Source organism: Colletotrichum jinshuiense, chromosome 1, assembly GCF_051148585.1.
Source record: "Colletotrichum jinshuiense chromosome 1, complete sequence".
Lineage (NCBI taxonomy): Eukaryota > Fungi > Ascomycota > Sordariomycetes > Glomerellales > Glomerellaceae > Colletotrichum > Colletotrichum jinshuiense.
In genome coordinates, this window is record NC_139302.1 from 4,641,271 (window position 1) to 4,656,864 (window position 15,594).

Below are 15,594 nucleotides of genomic sequence, written 5' to 3' on the forward strand. Positions count from 1 at the left end.
AAAAAAGGAGGAAAAATAAAGGGAACTAGGAAATCAAACAAAGTACGGGAAATCATATCTTTACCAACGACCTGATGAATTAAATCAGTTCGGGGTTCCTTCCCTGCTTCGAGTCTCTCTCTTGCCCATGAAGCTGCGGCGAACGATCGACTTCGGACTGTCGGGCTCCAAGGCGCTGGCCGATGGGATAAAGTTGCTCTTGATGACAACCGTTCCGCTTCCGACCCTGATTTCCTTCTCACCACCCGAGCCAGTCTCGTCGACGAAGTACAGGGCTTCACCAAGATCATCGTCGCTGCTGAAGGTGTGCTCACCCTTCGCCTCGATCTTGAACTGGGTATCGGGGGTGCATGTGCACTTGAACGACTCGTTGTACTTGAAGAAGCCAGTAGCGTCTTTGTGATGCTTAGTCTTGCCAATCGTCTTGGGCTTAGGCGTCAGTTGGTTAATGGTGATGTATAGATCGGTTGTGGGAGGGTAGCCAGAGGCAGACACCACAGTGAAGGTCGCGGTTCCGGAGCCAGGGCTGCCCGGGTTCAAGCTATGAATGGAGGCTGCACCATTGCTCTTGGTCCGGGTGTGGCCCAGTGTTGAGCCATTGGAAGTTCCTGGTCGCGTATCAGGGGATTCGCTACCGTCTGAGGTGGAGAACCCAGTTGCTCGCTTGAGTCCAAGTCCGGGAGTCGGGCCAGGCGGGCTATTGCCGTTCTCGACGATGGTTGGGATATCAGTGAGACTTGACGAAGGTCCGTCAGAGTCGTCATCCTTCTTCGAGAACAAGCCGCGCTTGAGGAACGACGCGCCCCTCCCCACGCCGTGGCCGACTGTACTGCCAACCTTTATGGGTGCGCCTGCAATGCCAGTGACGATTCTTCCTGGTGCCGCAAATGTGCCAGAGAAAGTAGATGTACCTTGACGTGTTCGGGTGACGTACGAAGGCCGGAAGAGCATCCTCAATCTCACCGTGCCCGACTTGCCGTCGAGAAGCAATCGACTTTCACTTGGCCTGAAGGGGTCCAGCTGCTCAAGATTGATGTCGGCCGCTCCGAGGAAGTCCGGCTTATCAGCGAAGTCGTAATCCCACACTGTGACCTTGAACTTGGCAGCTGTCCTCGATGGAACAGGGACCTCGAAAAACTCGTTCCAGGCGGGATGCAAGGTCTTCTTTTGGACCTTGGTCTTGTACACATCCTCGCCGTTGAGCTCGAACTTGCAGTACGGGTCGCTCTTGCCGTTGGAGTCCGCCGAGGGCAGGTCCTGGGCGTCCAGGACATCCACACGCAGAGTGCCCATGTTGTTTATACTCTCGCTCGGATCCAGTTGCATCTTGACGGGAATATACTTGAGGCTTACTTTGACACTGCTTGGCCTGTTTTCCTTGTCTTTCAGCTTGAGAGTTGTGGGGTTATTCTAATACCAGTTAGTGTGACTCGTCGCATGTCCAGTGCGGTCAAGGCACTCACCAAGCACTGCTTCAGCGTGTCCAAAGTGTTTCCCTGCAACTTGGCAATCGTGTGATCTTTGTCTTTTTGGCTGCCCTCAACCTTGTCGCCCTTCTCGCGAACCTTGAGAGTCAAGCGAGAGAAATCGAGCTCTCGAATGAAGCAGTCGCCTATTTCCTCAAACGTGTGCTTCTTGTGTTTGGCTACCGATGAGGTGTATGAGGGGAAGGCCATGTCGTCGACCCACACTTCCACATGCGTATTGTGCTCTGGCATTTCTGCCTCCATAAGCTTGAAGATGAGGAGGCCAGACTCGTACTTGAGAAGCTCCTGAGGGGTAAGCCGGATCTTAGGCGGCCCGCTCTCGTCTTTGGATTTTCTGGACAGCGTCGGTGTGACCGGTGTTACCGGGGTCTTTGGCCGACCGACCTCCAGGTCGGCTCCGTCCTTCTTCGGTTCAAGAGCGCTGAACTTGCCAGCCTCCGTGGACCGAGGAGCATCCTCAAGCGCCTTCTCGGCTGCGGCAGCTTCCTCCTCTTCATCCTCGGGATCGGCGATATTGAGGCAGGGGAAAAATGACACAGTGTAAGCCAATGTGCCCTTCGCAATGCCCTTGCCGTGCAGCTGCAATCCTCCCTGGAAAAGCTTCTTCTGATCGTGCACGTTGTACTCGCCGTTTTCGGCCTGCGAGATGTAGTCGCCGGCGAAGACTTCGACCAGGCCGAGACTGCGATCCTTGCCCATCTTTTCCGAGTCCATGACTTCGAGGGTGAGTCTTTCCCGAGCCGAATGAACTGGGACGTAAAGGACCTCGTCGAAGTCGGGATCAAGAGTATTCTTGTGGGTGACGGTACGCGCCTTTTCAATACCTGAGAGAAGTACCCTCACATAGGGGTCGGACTTGCCGAGCGTTTCGAAGTTGCGAAGGTCGTGTGCGCTCTTGAAGTGGAAGCGCATGATACCAACAGGAGTGACATAGCCGCCAGTGCCACCCACGACACCGGAGAGAGCAACTGGTTTCCACTGGGCCATCATCTTGACACGACCGCTTTGAACACCAGCGAGGTGGAACCATTCCTGGCCCTTGTCCATGCATTCCAGGATATCCTCGAGTTTGATCTGGTACTTGCCCAAGACCTGGTCACCCGTGAGATCACGGTCGTCCTTGATCGTGACTCCAAGCTTGGCGTTCTTTCTGTCAGTAATGAGCATTTCCTTGGAGCCGTTGTCCCAGATGGGGTTGTTGGTTCTTTTGAGCTTCTTCGTGTGATGAACATCCCGGCCGTTGAGATGGAGCGTTGCGTAAGGGTTGAGGAAGCCAACAAGACTCTTTGTGCCATCCAAATCCTTGGCCTGCTCCACGGTGAATCTGAGAATACCCGTGTTGGATTCGGGGGGCGGCTCTGTGGTGCCGTCTTCCAGCTTCTTGGGCTCCAAGACCGGAAAGAACCTGATGTCGCAAGAAAGCTGACCACGGGCCTTGCCGTCAGCAATGACTTCCAGCACCTCGTTCTCATGGACGGCCAGTTCCTCGAGGTTCTCCAGAGGGAAGGACGCCACGCCCAGCTCCTTGTGCTTTCTGAAGTCATTGTAGTCGAAGATTTGAATGTCGAGAGAGTCGTTGAAGGAGGTGATGATGATGTAGTGCGTCTCGTTCCAACGCGGGTTTCCGGTATCCTTTACATGCTTTGTGCGGGCAAGCTGTTGTCGGCGGTTCAAGGTCAATGCGGCATAAGGATCGGGAGCGCCAGAGAAGTTGTCGGGGTTCTTGAGTCCCTGAGCACCGTGGAGTGTGACGGCAACGACACCGATTGCCTGATCAACAGGGGTGCCAGCAAGCATCTTGGCAACTTCTATAGGGAACACATTGGGCGAGTACATCATGGGGGCCAAGTTGCCATGGATCTGCTCGAGGATGAATGACTCAAGGCCGGGGATAAAGTTGATGTCAAAACCGAATGTTTCACCTCCCAGAGGCTTGCATACGTAGTCGATCGTGGGCTTTTCCAGGAAGCACATTTCCACCTTTTCGATGTGGGGGAAGGGGATTTGCAGTTTGATCTTGAGTTGCATGATGCCGGAAAAGGCCATGTTCTCGACAATTACATCGAGACCCTTGCTGATCATGGCCTTTCCGACCCTGATCTCCAGGACGACTTTGGGGTTGATCTTGTTCTTGATTTGCTTGGAGGTCATGTCCGCCGTGTCGTTGGGGGTGAAGCTGAACTTCCAGTCCATAATGACAGTGTCATCTCCGGCTTTGGGGTAGGTCTTGACGTGCTCCATCCGCGGGGGCTTGGAGCCAAGCGTGAAGGTCTTCAGCTTCAAGCTGTCCAGGAAGGCAGGGGTGGCAGAGCTCAAGACCTGGTCGACCGAGTTGATAATGGTCTGGGCCAGGACAGGTTGGTAGATGGGCCAGAACTTGAGCATGAATGAATTGATCCACTCAAGAGACTCGGTCTCCGTCTCGAGCTTCTTCAGAGACAGCTCTCGGTTGATGTCATCGCGGAAGTTGCGCCGGACTCGACGAATAGAGGTCCGGTAGTACGTCGAGCAAACCGCCATGACAATAAAGACCCAGCCAAGGCCACCGCCCAGGACCGCAACCAGCCAGGAGGCGATGCAGGAGAAGGCAATGATGGCGGCATTGTGGTACCAGTCTCCGTAGAACTTGTCCGGGAGGTTGCTCTCAAGCCAGGTGGAATGATCGAGCATGCTAGCTTCCTCGTGAACGTCGTCTTTCGGCCAGCCAAACTGGGGGGACCAGCCGGTTCGTGTATAGGGCTCTTCTTCGTTGCCTTCCGGGTCCTCGCCTGTCTTTATGGGTTTTCCGTCCTTGTCTTTGGCGAGCTCAATGACGCCTTCCTTGGTCGGGGGCGGAAGGTCGGCAACGGGAGCGGTCGAATCAGGTACATCGGTCACGATGGAGATGCCCTTGGCCCGCTGGGAGTGGAAGCCTGGCGGGACAGCCTGTCAAGCACAAGGTCAGTCAAGCTGGGTCGCCAGTTAAGTGACTGGGTCGCGCGACTCACAGCTGCGGCCAGGCGGCGCTTCTCCTCTGGACTCGCGTCCGGGTCAAAGGTGAAGGCGGCGATGCCAGCCTTTTTCGACTCCTCGACAATTTTCTTCTGGGCATCATCGGCGGAAACATTGGTCTCGGGGTCCTGGGCAGCCTCAACGACGCCCTGGACCTTGAGCTCGTTCTTCTCGAGGGAAGAAGCCATCTCGTCGAGCTCTGGCGCCGCTTCGAGCAGCCGTGTATTGGGAGGTCGAGGTCAATTGGCACGGCGCTCAGCTCGTGGTTGCGTGTTGGCGCATGTAGGGTTCGCGGCTCTGGAATGGCGACGTGGACCGGTGGTCTCGTTCGAGTTGGGGATTTGGGGGGGTAGTAGAGAACAAGTAGCAGAATTGGAGAAGGGAAGTGAGGGTCCCAGGGAGGGTCTCGGACTAAAAAAGAAGATGATAGGTACAGATGGGGGTCAAAGGAAAAAGGGAGGGAGTGAATGGAGGGTGGCCGGACTGTGGCTGGTCGGCCAGTAGTTGGAATACTAGTGGTGAAAAGGTGGAGGTGAAACAGATGGGCAGAAGAAAAGTCAAAGGCGGGAAGAAGGCCAAGGTGGGAGAAGAAGGCGAGGTGGCAGCGAAGGGGAAAAGATGAAGAAGAAGGCTGAATAGGGAATTTGGCACAGATAGCTTCGTCGGGCTCGCTAGCGGCAACGCCGTGGTGGCATGGATGTGAATGTGGATGTGGATATGGACGTTGAGGTGGTGCAAGTGCCTGGTGAGTGTAGGTATCCGCAATTACATAGTGTAGATGTGCAAGGCAAGCAAGGTACTGGCTGGTACTGGTGTATTACTATGTACACTACGGATACAGCTGTCAGTGCCAGTGCGACTGGGCAAGATTGCGACAGCAGCAGCTCCAACGGGCAGACAGAGGCCGGGGGGAGGAAGGCCGGGCGGCATGGCCTTGGACCGAGACTTCTCCAGGCTCCTTGGGGTTCGGGCAGAGAAAAGAACACCTTACGACTACGGGTGGCAGGGCTCAAAAGGGTCCTTGGCCTCTCCGAGAGCTTGGATAGCGCAGCATTCGGCTCAGCGCCATTTCCCTGGTGGAGGAAAGGTGATGAGGCCCACGGTCCTTAGCTGCGGATAACGACGTAATGTTCGCAATTACCTCAGCGAGCTCAGCTGCGGGAGACGCTGCAAAGGGTTGTGAGTGGCCACTGAAGGCGGGCGGGGTACCGCCTACTTCGTAGCGCAGCACTACCAGGGCCGCACCCCCTGGTCGAGCCAGACCAGCGGGATTGGCTGTTGGAGCTTGACGACAGGGGTGCTCAGCTTGCTTGGGTGGCCTCCCGGAAAGGTTGCACCTGGAATGGAAGCATCCAAGCAAGGTTCCAGGGCATCACAGAAAGCGGGGGGGACATAAGGTACCTCCCGGACAGCTTGTGGTTGGTTCAGGCTTGAGGAGCAGCCGAACTTCCAGCTTGGTAAGGTTCGCCGAGCTTGAGGTGCGGCGCAGAGGTGGGAGGAAGGTCCCGGGAAGCTGATCTCGGCCACTGTCGTGTAGCGTCTCTGTCCCCAGCTGCGCCAACCTTGACCCAGCCCAGACACCTTTGCTGCTCTTTTGCAGCGGACGTCGACTCCAACCAATGGAAGTATGGCCGCCCAGTTGCAATTGACCATATCATCAGTGGTGTACTTCCTTGCTCTGTAGTGCAAACCACCATCCCGCCATCCGTTGCTTGCCGTCTCGCCCTAGCCAGCCCGGTCACGGCTTAGGTTTACACAATACCCAGCTCCCATTACACACACTAGGTAGGTAGCTGGAGGAATTCATCATGACGACCAGACAGACGGCTGAGCATGCCGACTGCGTCGTTATGGTTTCGGAGACGACTCTGCGCCTATTTGCACCAGGTCAGGCACAAGCAAGCTGTGAGGCCGGGAACACCACGTCGCCAACCCCGAGCTCGGGTGCTCAGCGCCGTTCGACCCCCCCAATTCCCATGCACCAACCCCTCTTCGTCGTCTTGGTTTTATCTCTCTCTGTGTCCGTCTGTCCGCACCCAGCATGCCCTGCGCTTGCGGCTGGACGGGGCCGAGGTCCTAGCACAGACACTGAAGGCGGCCCCCAAAACCTAGATGGACACCCTGACCAACGATCGCAAGCTGCCAAAGGAGCTGCCGAATCACACCCATCCCGGCTGTTAAATCCTTGCCGCGCATCCTTCTCGAAGCGTTGGCAACAGGATGTGTTGACTGTTCCCCTCCTCCCCCTCCCTTTCCCCTCCCCCCAAAACAGGCTGAGTCCAGTGGAGTGCGCCCGATGGTGCGCAGGGGATATTGCCGCGCCTTGATAATGGTGACTTCTTATCTCAGCCAGTGTCGCCGCTATATCTCGCCGATGCAACGACCCAAATCAAATATGAGCACGGGCAAAGCTTTCACGACGTCATTGACGGGCGCGCAATGTTTGGCTCGGGCATTCGCCATGACAGCGCATCAAGCCTAGCCAGGCACGCCGTCCAGCCTCTCGCCGTTGAGCGCGGCCAAGCCCATTGCAGCAAGCGCCCGCATACTCACAGTACCGATCCGGTAATCATCGCCACTCATCTGTGCCAGAGCAATATCAGACTGAGACACTCATCGCTGCCGTCTTGGCAGACACCAGCCCCCATCTTTGTCTTTTTGAGGGACTCTTCTGCTCGGAATTTCATATTTCGCTGTTGCAAACAACATGCCGCGACCGTCCCGCGTACGACGAGATTCCAGTCGCTTTTTGGACCTACCCTCCTCCCCTCCTGGCGTCGCTATTGGGAGTGGCTGATGCTAGTCAAGCTCGACTCGCTCCATTACCAGCACCGTCCCTGTCGATCCCGGCCGACAGTGAAAGCCATCTACATCGCTAGACCAGGACTGGTTTTTGTCAATCACCCAAGCCTGAAGCTAACAAATCACGCCCGCCGCCCACACATGTGCACCACCAGTTCACGCAGACCCAATGATATGGGAGGCTCGCACTGCTGAGGTTGGAGGCCTGAGTGAAGTGGGTAAAAAATATGCCTTCGGTTATCGACCCCATTGGGATCGTTTGAATCGAACTATTGCTACACTGTCCGCTTAAAGGATTGCGAACCAAGATAAAGTGCTGTGATCTTGCGCAGCACCCAGGTTTATCAGGGCCTTTCTGGGCCAAACGAACCCCGTTTCCCAAACCCAAGTCGTGATGTCCCCAAACCCCTGATTGGACGAAAGATAACATAACTCATTGTGAGCGTTTTTAGAAGAGAAAAAGAGAAGAGAAGAGAAAAGAAGCTCTCGGCGGGGCAGGCCGTCCTATTGCGACAACCACGTCCCGATATAAAAGGCCCGAGCTTACGGCACTTCTGCGCTCGCAGCTCAGAAGTTGGACGCCGCCTCGTGCTCCGAGTCGGACGCGACGCTGACGCTCTTGACGGTCACGGTCTTGCCGGACTCGCTCGTCACCCGGACATCGACGGAGTCGGTCCCGAAGCCGCTCGCGTTCTGGAAGAAGTTGTAATCCTGGCGCTCCGTCTTCTGCCAGGTGCTTCCGCCGTCCGTGCTGACTTCCAGAGTCGACACGGGCTCGTTGTGGTTCAGCACCTGCATGGAGAACCAGTGGGCCGAGGTGCCCGACTTGTTGTGCAGCTTGATGGGCGACGTGATGCCGCACTCGACGAACTCGTACGACGTCGAGATGATGCCGTCGGAGATGGATCCGAGCTTGGCGAAGGCGTCCTGGAACAGGTCGAGGTGGCCCTCGTCGCACTCGGGGCACTGGTCGACGATCATGGCGGTAAGGCTGTTGCCGTTGGGGCCGGTGACCTTGACGCAAGCACCGCAGTGGGCGGCCGAGTCCCAGGCCTGGCCGGAGAAGGCCGTGCCGTACAAGCCGGAGGGGATGGTGTAGGTCGAGAAGGAGCACATGCCGCCCGAGGTGTTGCCGCCGTAGAAGGTCGACTTGCCCTGCTTGGTCTCGCCGCCGCTGATCGGCGTAGTGGATGCGACCGGGTTACTGGCGCTGCTCGACGTCGAGGCGGCGTACTCCACCAGGGGAGCCGAGGACGACGCGGGGGTCGTGATGGGTACCGACACCTGAACGGGGGTCTCGACGGGGGTCTCGACCGGGGCCGGCTGCTCAACAGGCGTCGGCTGGACGGGAGACAAGGTCGCGCTCGTGTAGTTGGGGCCGACGGTATAGGTAATGACGGTGGTGCTGCGCGACTTGGCCGGGCAGGCCTTGATGGGCTTGGCGAAAGCCATTTGGGTGGCCGTGGCCGCGAGCAAGAGAATGTGGTGCTTCATTGTGTCGAAGACGATAGACGTGGCAGCGCTATGTTACTGTAAGTTCCTGACCAGGGAGGAACGAGTGATGAAGATCGGTTTGGACAGAGACAAGCTCGGTTGCTTTGGGTAATGACGGAACAGTATCAACAAGTGAAGGAGTGACAAGCCACGAAGGGGGCAGCAGCAACAACAGTTCCAGACCAGCGTGGATGAGGAGACAAGAGGTTCGGGAGCACAACAGACACGAACAGGACTTGGGGAGCCCGAGGAGGGCAGACGGCCTTTATCTTATTAATCTTACTCAATCCTGCAGGACTGACGGAAGAAAACCTAAACTAAAATGAAATAACAAAACGCTGCGCGAGTTTTCTCTGTGCCGCCGCCGCCATCCTACCGCGGCGCCCTCTTTTGTCAGATCGGCTCATCGGCCAGCAACATGCAGGACGGAACGCAAAAGCAGAACTCTTGCTGGCCCTTTCCCGGGGCCGAGGTGCCATTAGCAGGCATGCCTGCTGCTCGTGGCCAGAGAGTGGCTCCATCGTCATCTAAAAATCGACCGGGGTGGATTTTTGTCGAGGTGCCAGGATCCAGCGGGGGTGGGAACTCGTAGGGGTGGGCATTGCGCGCAAACAAAACGCAGAACGCAGCAAATGAGAGTGAAGGGGTAAAAAACAAGTACAGGAAACCGCCCCTCCGATGACAGTCTCGACTCTTTCCGTCTCGAGGATATATGGATGGCACCAGAGGAGACGGGGAGCGAGGGCAGGGTTGCAACGCCGACGATCTAGGGGCTGAGGGCTGCAGCTCTCCCCTTGCCCGACGTTCAGCCTGCTCAACATCACACATGCTGCGTCCCATATACCGACTGCGATATATCACCTCCATCTTCTACTCTAAACAACCTTCACGTGGGCCGCTTGTTTCCCTTCCCGCACCATGACAATAATCCGACGAACCTATTACACATAGAGGTGGGGGAGAAGGCAACGATCGGGAATTGAAACATCGCAGTGGCCAACCCAAGCTTTGTCGGTTCATCCAATCATTTCGGGTTGGGGAGAGCGAGCAATTTTCCCTCTGCAGTCTGCGCGCATATAGCAGCGTCCACCCCTGAGCGAGAGATTGGCCAGATGAGTTGTCGTCCCCCCTCTCCCCCTAAAGCTCAATCGCCGTCGTAATCCCAAAAAAACAAAACGAAATAGACGTTGGGAGCACACACAAAAAAAAAAGTTCCGGAAACAAGCAAGAGTGAAATAAGCTCATTATCCGTTCCGGTGGACGTATGTAGGCCGACGTTCCTAATTGTCGCGCCCCCCAACCAGGGAACTTCTGCTCCTCCTGCCCTGTGGAATCCTTCGTCTTTTGGACCGACCGGCCAGGGCGAGTTCGAGCAAGCAAAGACTCACTCGAATGGAACCAGAGTTCGAGAACCCTTTTTCGGCAAAGTCGGCCCAGCCGGCGAAGGTGGAGGTGATGTGGAGTCCCAAAATGGAGCCGGGGGAGTCGCGGCAGGGATGATGTACACTACGATCAAACCCTTGACAACGTTCTAGGCCACCCCTCCCCCTTTTTTTCTGCCTTCCTCACCGAGGGAGAATCCCACGGCTTGGCCCAGCGGGTGATGGTGGCGTTACACACTTTGCTGCCATTGTCAATGACAGGACTCCCAGACCCTCGGTGGGGAGTTAGCCTTGGCCAGGAGGAAGGTCGTCGGAAATACGCTCACAAACGTTCTCGGGACGAACCAAAGGCGTCCAAAACGAATCACAAACACGCCTCGCTGGCCCCGATATCGTGCTACACTGGGTCTTCTCCACGAAAATACCGCGCCTCATCTCAAAGTGAAACGAACTCGGTTGGGACTTGTTTCTTGGGCGGGTATATCTCGCCATGAGTGGCGTATTGTGAGCTCCAAATATCTGTCTATCTGAGTGGTATTTCCGTCAAGGAGAAAGAGTCTGATCAACAACAACCCCCTCCTTCGCTTCAGAAGTATCTACTAGTAAAGTGGTATACCCTGGTGTAAACTGCAACATGATGACGCTGTGTGGGCCAGAGCCCAGACAACCAAACAACAACAGCCGACCATCCTGAACACCCACATCGATGATGACGGCCGCTTTCTGCGCGAGCCAAAACACCCCCTGATATGTCACGTTGGGGAAACTCTCAAATAGTCACCCCGTAAAGAGAGGGGGTGAGGAAGATACCGACTTGCCATAAAAACCACCAAAGCAAAACTCTCAAAAAGATGGACTTGGTTAAAGTGACGCATGCAACCGGAAACGCCGGGGGTACGGACGAAGCAGTAAAGGGAGAAACAACACAGCGACCCTAGGTATCAATAGCCAAAACTGTCATGCTGATGGACGGGGCAACGTCCAGGATGGTTGACAAACCAGGCCGAGATGCAAGACCGATGAAAACGACAGAGGCACTCTAGCCGCGCCATTGGGACGCCCACCTCGAACTCCTCGAGGCAGATGGTGCACTCGGCAGAGTCGACGCAGTCCTTCTCCGTGGCTACGTAAGGAAACATGCCAGTCCGGCGCACAGCCAGAGGCGGCGGGGTACCAACAATGTCCTGCGGTGTCTCGCCCGTCGGTGTGCCGCTATATGTGCTGTGTGCGGTAATGCAAGTGTTAATGTGCGTCTCTCGCACGGTCTCAAAGTTGGGCAGACTGCGTGATGGTAGCTCTCGGTGACAGACCGGGCACTCGTCTTCCTCGGCAATCTGAGGGGGCGGCGGTGGCAGTGCACGGTTCTGAACGGCAGAGGACGAAGAGGGTCCAACATCCAACATGGACCGGTAACGGGATGAGCCCGGGTAACCGGACGAGGAGGAAGGGTAGTACGTTGGGGGGGTCCCCGCCATGATCCGGTTTTGGGTGGGTTGGTAATGTCCGCGAGAGCTCGAGGGCCCGCCGGAGCCGGAATGCTATATCTATTAGCCTTTTTGTCGGGCCGGACAGGGGCCGGGAGTAGGCAGTGCCACACTTACCGTGATGCTTCTAGACCTCGCATAGGCATCCTGTGAAGGATTCGAAGTAAAGTAACCCGAAAAGCGGCTAGGCGGAAGGGCGTTGCTGGGCATGGCGCTAATGCTGCTTTGCGACCTATAATGCGATCCTCGAGGCGACAGCTGTGATGGCGAGTCAAGCGGCTGAGGGGGTGTGGTATTGGGATCAGGGACGCATGGGTTGCATAGACGAACACGCTCCCCCCCGCCGAGGCTGCTGAAATCTGCATATCCTCCCTCGCCGCTAATGAGAGACGACGGGTATCTCTGAGCTGCCAGCCGCGGCTGACCTGGCGGTTGGACAATATACTGATAAGGAATGGTGATTCTGTGAGGCGAGCAGGCGTTGCACACGACTCTTCCGCATTTTCTGTATCGCATCAGCACACAAATCCGTCTGTCCAGACGAGCTGGGTGAACCTACCTGCAGTGATGCTTCCTAACAAAAATGCTGAATTGTACGTTGCATATCGGGCAAAGAACAACCTCGGCGTCAGGCTGCCATCTCGGCAAGACGAACTCGGGAGGGCCACTCCTTTCTTCGAGTCCCTGCTGGCCCCGCGAGGCTGATTGCACAGCGGCCGAGGAGCTTGACCGTCTCGGTGGTGGCGGAGGCGGCGCCTCTTGCGAACGACTCGGCGACAATACTGGGTGCAACAAGTCGTGTGACGAAGTGTTTGCGGCCTGTGATGTTACCAGACTCGAGGATCTGTCCGGCGAGACGAACTCCCCTGTGGGCTGCGCGGGCGTGGCAGCTGGCGGGAGAGGTTGAGTGCGACCTGAGGATTCCGAAAGACGAGAGCTCAACGGAGTTGGTGGCGCCGGGGTGGCTTCCTCGGGGTCCTGGGGCTCTTCGGGGCCTTCGTTATCCCGTACAGAGGTTATCTGTGCTGGCTCTGCTGGCACTGCTGGCTCTGCCGTCTCCGTCGGTTGCTCCGTAGTCGTCTCCGCGGGCCCGGGCTCAAGGTTTGCTGGGTTCGACTCTTCGGAATCGCCCGTCACTATAGGATCCGCTACTTCTGGCGTTGCTCTCGAAGAACCCTCCGCCCTATCGTCTTCTATCCGGGGCTGTACTGTCGATTCCTCCCCGACGTCGCTATCTTCGGCCTCGTCGTCGGATAGCTGTCTCTCCACAACATGGGTAGGGCAATCGAAGAATCGGGAGCACTCCATGTCGTGGTGTTGAGCAGTTCGCCAGCGACATTCTTCCCGTCCCAAAGAGTTGTTTGAAGCATCACTCCCTATGTGGGAGCTGCCCGATACCGAATCCCCTCCATCTTCATGCAAGCGATGATCGTCAAGGGAAGCTGGAGTAGCTCCACCGTCTGGACTCGCCATCTTAGAATGTTTGCATCGTCTCCGGAGGCTCTTTCGGGGTCTGTGAGGTCGGTAGGGTTCGGGTTGTCTCGGGGTGCAGCTCGCAGTTGTATATCTGCATCAATCAGTTGATGTCGCGAGCAAGTCGTGGGCGAACGACAGTCAGGCTGTTGCTACTGATAAGTCAGCATGACGAAACAAGAGTCAATATCCGTGGTGGGGTCGAACCTACCTGGACAAAGTTGGCCAGCGAAGGTCGGGTGCATTTGCGCCTCGATTATTGTCAGCGGCGAGGCGAATGAATGCAGAATATGCAGGAAGTATTGGGTGATGAAGCGAGGAATACTTGGAGGGGCCAGTCGAGGCACACGAGCATGAGCACATGCACCTCCTCAAGCACCTGTAGGGAGTCCACGGGTGGTGCTTATCGCCGCCTAGACCGTTTCCCGTCTTATCGCGCGATTGGCGCTTGTCCGAGGTGTGGCGCGGGGGTGGTCCCATCGCAGGCGAACATGGATCCGCCACGGTGGCTGGGGGATCCCCGACTTAGCAATTCTAGATTGCAGCTTCTAGTGAGTTCTGCAATTTCACCTTGATTCCTCCGCACCCAACCAGCCTCCTGTGAATGATACAACTTGACTTGTCGAGGTTCGATTATGACCCAAGTCGCCGCATTCTATCTTACGGATTAGCTATTGATTAGACAGGTAGCTTCTAGAATCGCTACTGTCAAGATTTACTCGGCCTAGCCTTGAAGCACTAACAGTAGCTTGGCTTGGTGTACCACATACAGACACATGCCATAGGAAAAGGGGTCTCGTGTGGCTTCCTCGTATGTCTTTAATTTCTAATCACGATTACTCTGACATGCGCAGTCAGCTGCTGTTTTTTGTAGCCGGGACGTTTTGTTTTCATCGTTTTGCAAGATACTTGCAGCTCGTACTTGAGGTTCGGGGAGGTCTTTCTTGATTCGCAGCAACCATGGACTGCAACGGACGAAGCAAGTCTCTTGGCACAAATTCTCGTTGCGCTGACGCTGCTCAAATGTTTTACGCGTCACTGGCCAGCGGTCTAGATGGTATTGGGAGGCTTCTCACAGCTGCTTCACTAGGCGTTGTGAACAGTAACCTAGTAAGCCAGTTTAGATCTCTGGTCCTAGCTTCCTCCCTGGCGTGCCATACACTACTATCACCCATGATTTTAAGCTCGGAGCTCCCACTTTGACAGTCCCTCGGTCTTTTATTTCCCGTTTCCCAGCAACCGCCCAATATTCTCCCCTATACCGCTTTATCTCGTATCGAGGCGGAATGTGAGTTCTTACACGACTGTTTGAAATACTTTAGTGTGACTTTTTTTATCCATGGCACGACAGCATGCATTTGGCGGCTGCACGACCTGGTTGCATGATATCTCATAGCGAAATGTGATGGATTGAAGGCTTGGAGAAAGGGGGATATACACGGACTGGCAATGTGCGAGGGGCTGACGGTGGCTCCTAGGTACTCCGAGATGCTTCCTCCTCATTTGGGTCTGAGTCGCCATGGTATACCTGAAGATGGATATGAGGAGCTAACATCCGAACAGCATCGAATGGTCCTCCCAATGGCCCCCGAGTATAGTTGGAATCCGGTAGGCGTTCCCTCTCGTACCACGTAACATGAAGCTAGCGTGGCAGTCATGGGCCTTGAGATGCGTCTCACCATCTTCTCCCGCGTGAAAGATTTCCCGTAGTAGCCACGCTGTCATGTTCTACGGACCGTCTTAACCAGTGAGACCCATTGTAGTGGTTCATACGTAGTACGAATATTGATTTGTTGCGGGCAAACATGCACCGAGGAGGAGGAGGGCAGTGCTTGTATAGGAGTTAGCCGCAACGGCATTACTTCCTTACGAAGATAAAGAAAATCAATCAAATATGTGGGGTTGGTAGAGCATGGGATCTCATAACACGTCACGGTTATCATTCATGAAGACATCATCAACATCATAGTGGTATATGTCGTTCACGCCGATGTATATGGACAAAATTCTACATTTATTCATCCCGCTCTGTTAGCAGGCATGTTCAAATGATGCCAGTGCCGACGAGACGAGTTTAAGGACAGTCCAAGAATCACCTTCAGGTCTCGACTACCACATTACCACTCCTTATCGACGTTGCCCTCTGGGAAGAATCGGTTCTGGCCGTGGTCATGTTGCGGTAGGGCAGCGCGACCATACAAGCCACGAAGCGTTCCTATTCTTCTCATACCTACAATCTTCTCGCGCAATTTCGAAGCCGATACGTGTTTGCCCACCTAACGTTTCCGTCAGCCCAGGTCAAATGTGCACCTGTGGTGTGTTCCCAAGGTCTTTGAGACCCTTCTGTCAGACTCCCGCTCAAGTCCATACAAAACGAGACCCGCGATGCTGACTGGCGTCCAATACCAGAGAAAAGTAACCAGCTTGTGTTTTGGTATGAGTGACTGTAATAAAAACTGTTGGATATATTAATCGAAACAA

General features: G+C 55.6%; 3 protein-coding genes across 3 annotated transcripts; all 3 read right to left on the reverse strand.

Annotated features, from left to right (window-relative positions):
* Positions 1 to 84: 84 nt before the first annotated feature.
* Positions 85 to 4,666, reverse strand: EsH8_I_001208 (uncharacterized protein; the record flags this gene model as incomplete). The annotated part of the gene is made up of 3 exons (XM_083268621.1): positions 85 to 1,410; positions 1,464 to 4,412; positions 4,475 to 4,666. The coding sequence occupies 3 exons, from the start codon at positions 4,664 to 4,666 to the stop codon at positions 85 to 87; spliced, it is 4,467 nt and encodes a 1,488-aa protein (XP_083119059.1).
* A 3,181-nt stretch (positions 4,667 to 7,847) lies between these two features.
* EsH8_I_001209 (uncharacterized protein) lies at positions 7,848 to 8,774 on the reverse strand (the record flags this gene model as incomplete). Its single annotated transcript, XM_083268622.1, has 1 exon — positions 7,848 to 8,774. The coding sequence occupies one exon, from the start codon at positions 8,772 to 8,774 to the stop codon at positions 7,848 to 7,850; it is 927 nt and encodes a 308-aa protein (XP_083119060.1).
* A 2,323-nt stretch (positions 8,775 to 11,097) lies between these two features.
* Positions 11,098 to 13,113, reverse strand: EsH8_I_001210 (FYVE zinc finger-domain-containing protein; the record flags this gene model as incomplete). The annotated part of the gene is made up of 3 exons (XM_083268623.1): positions 11,098 to 11,694; positions 11,758 to 12,145; positions 12,200 to 13,113. The coding sequence occupies 3 exons, from the start codon at positions 13,111 to 13,113 to the stop codon at positions 11,098 to 11,100; spliced, it is 1,899 nt and encodes a 632-aa protein (XP_083119061.1).
* Between the last annotated feature and the right edge of the window lie 2,481 nt (positions 13,114 to 15,594).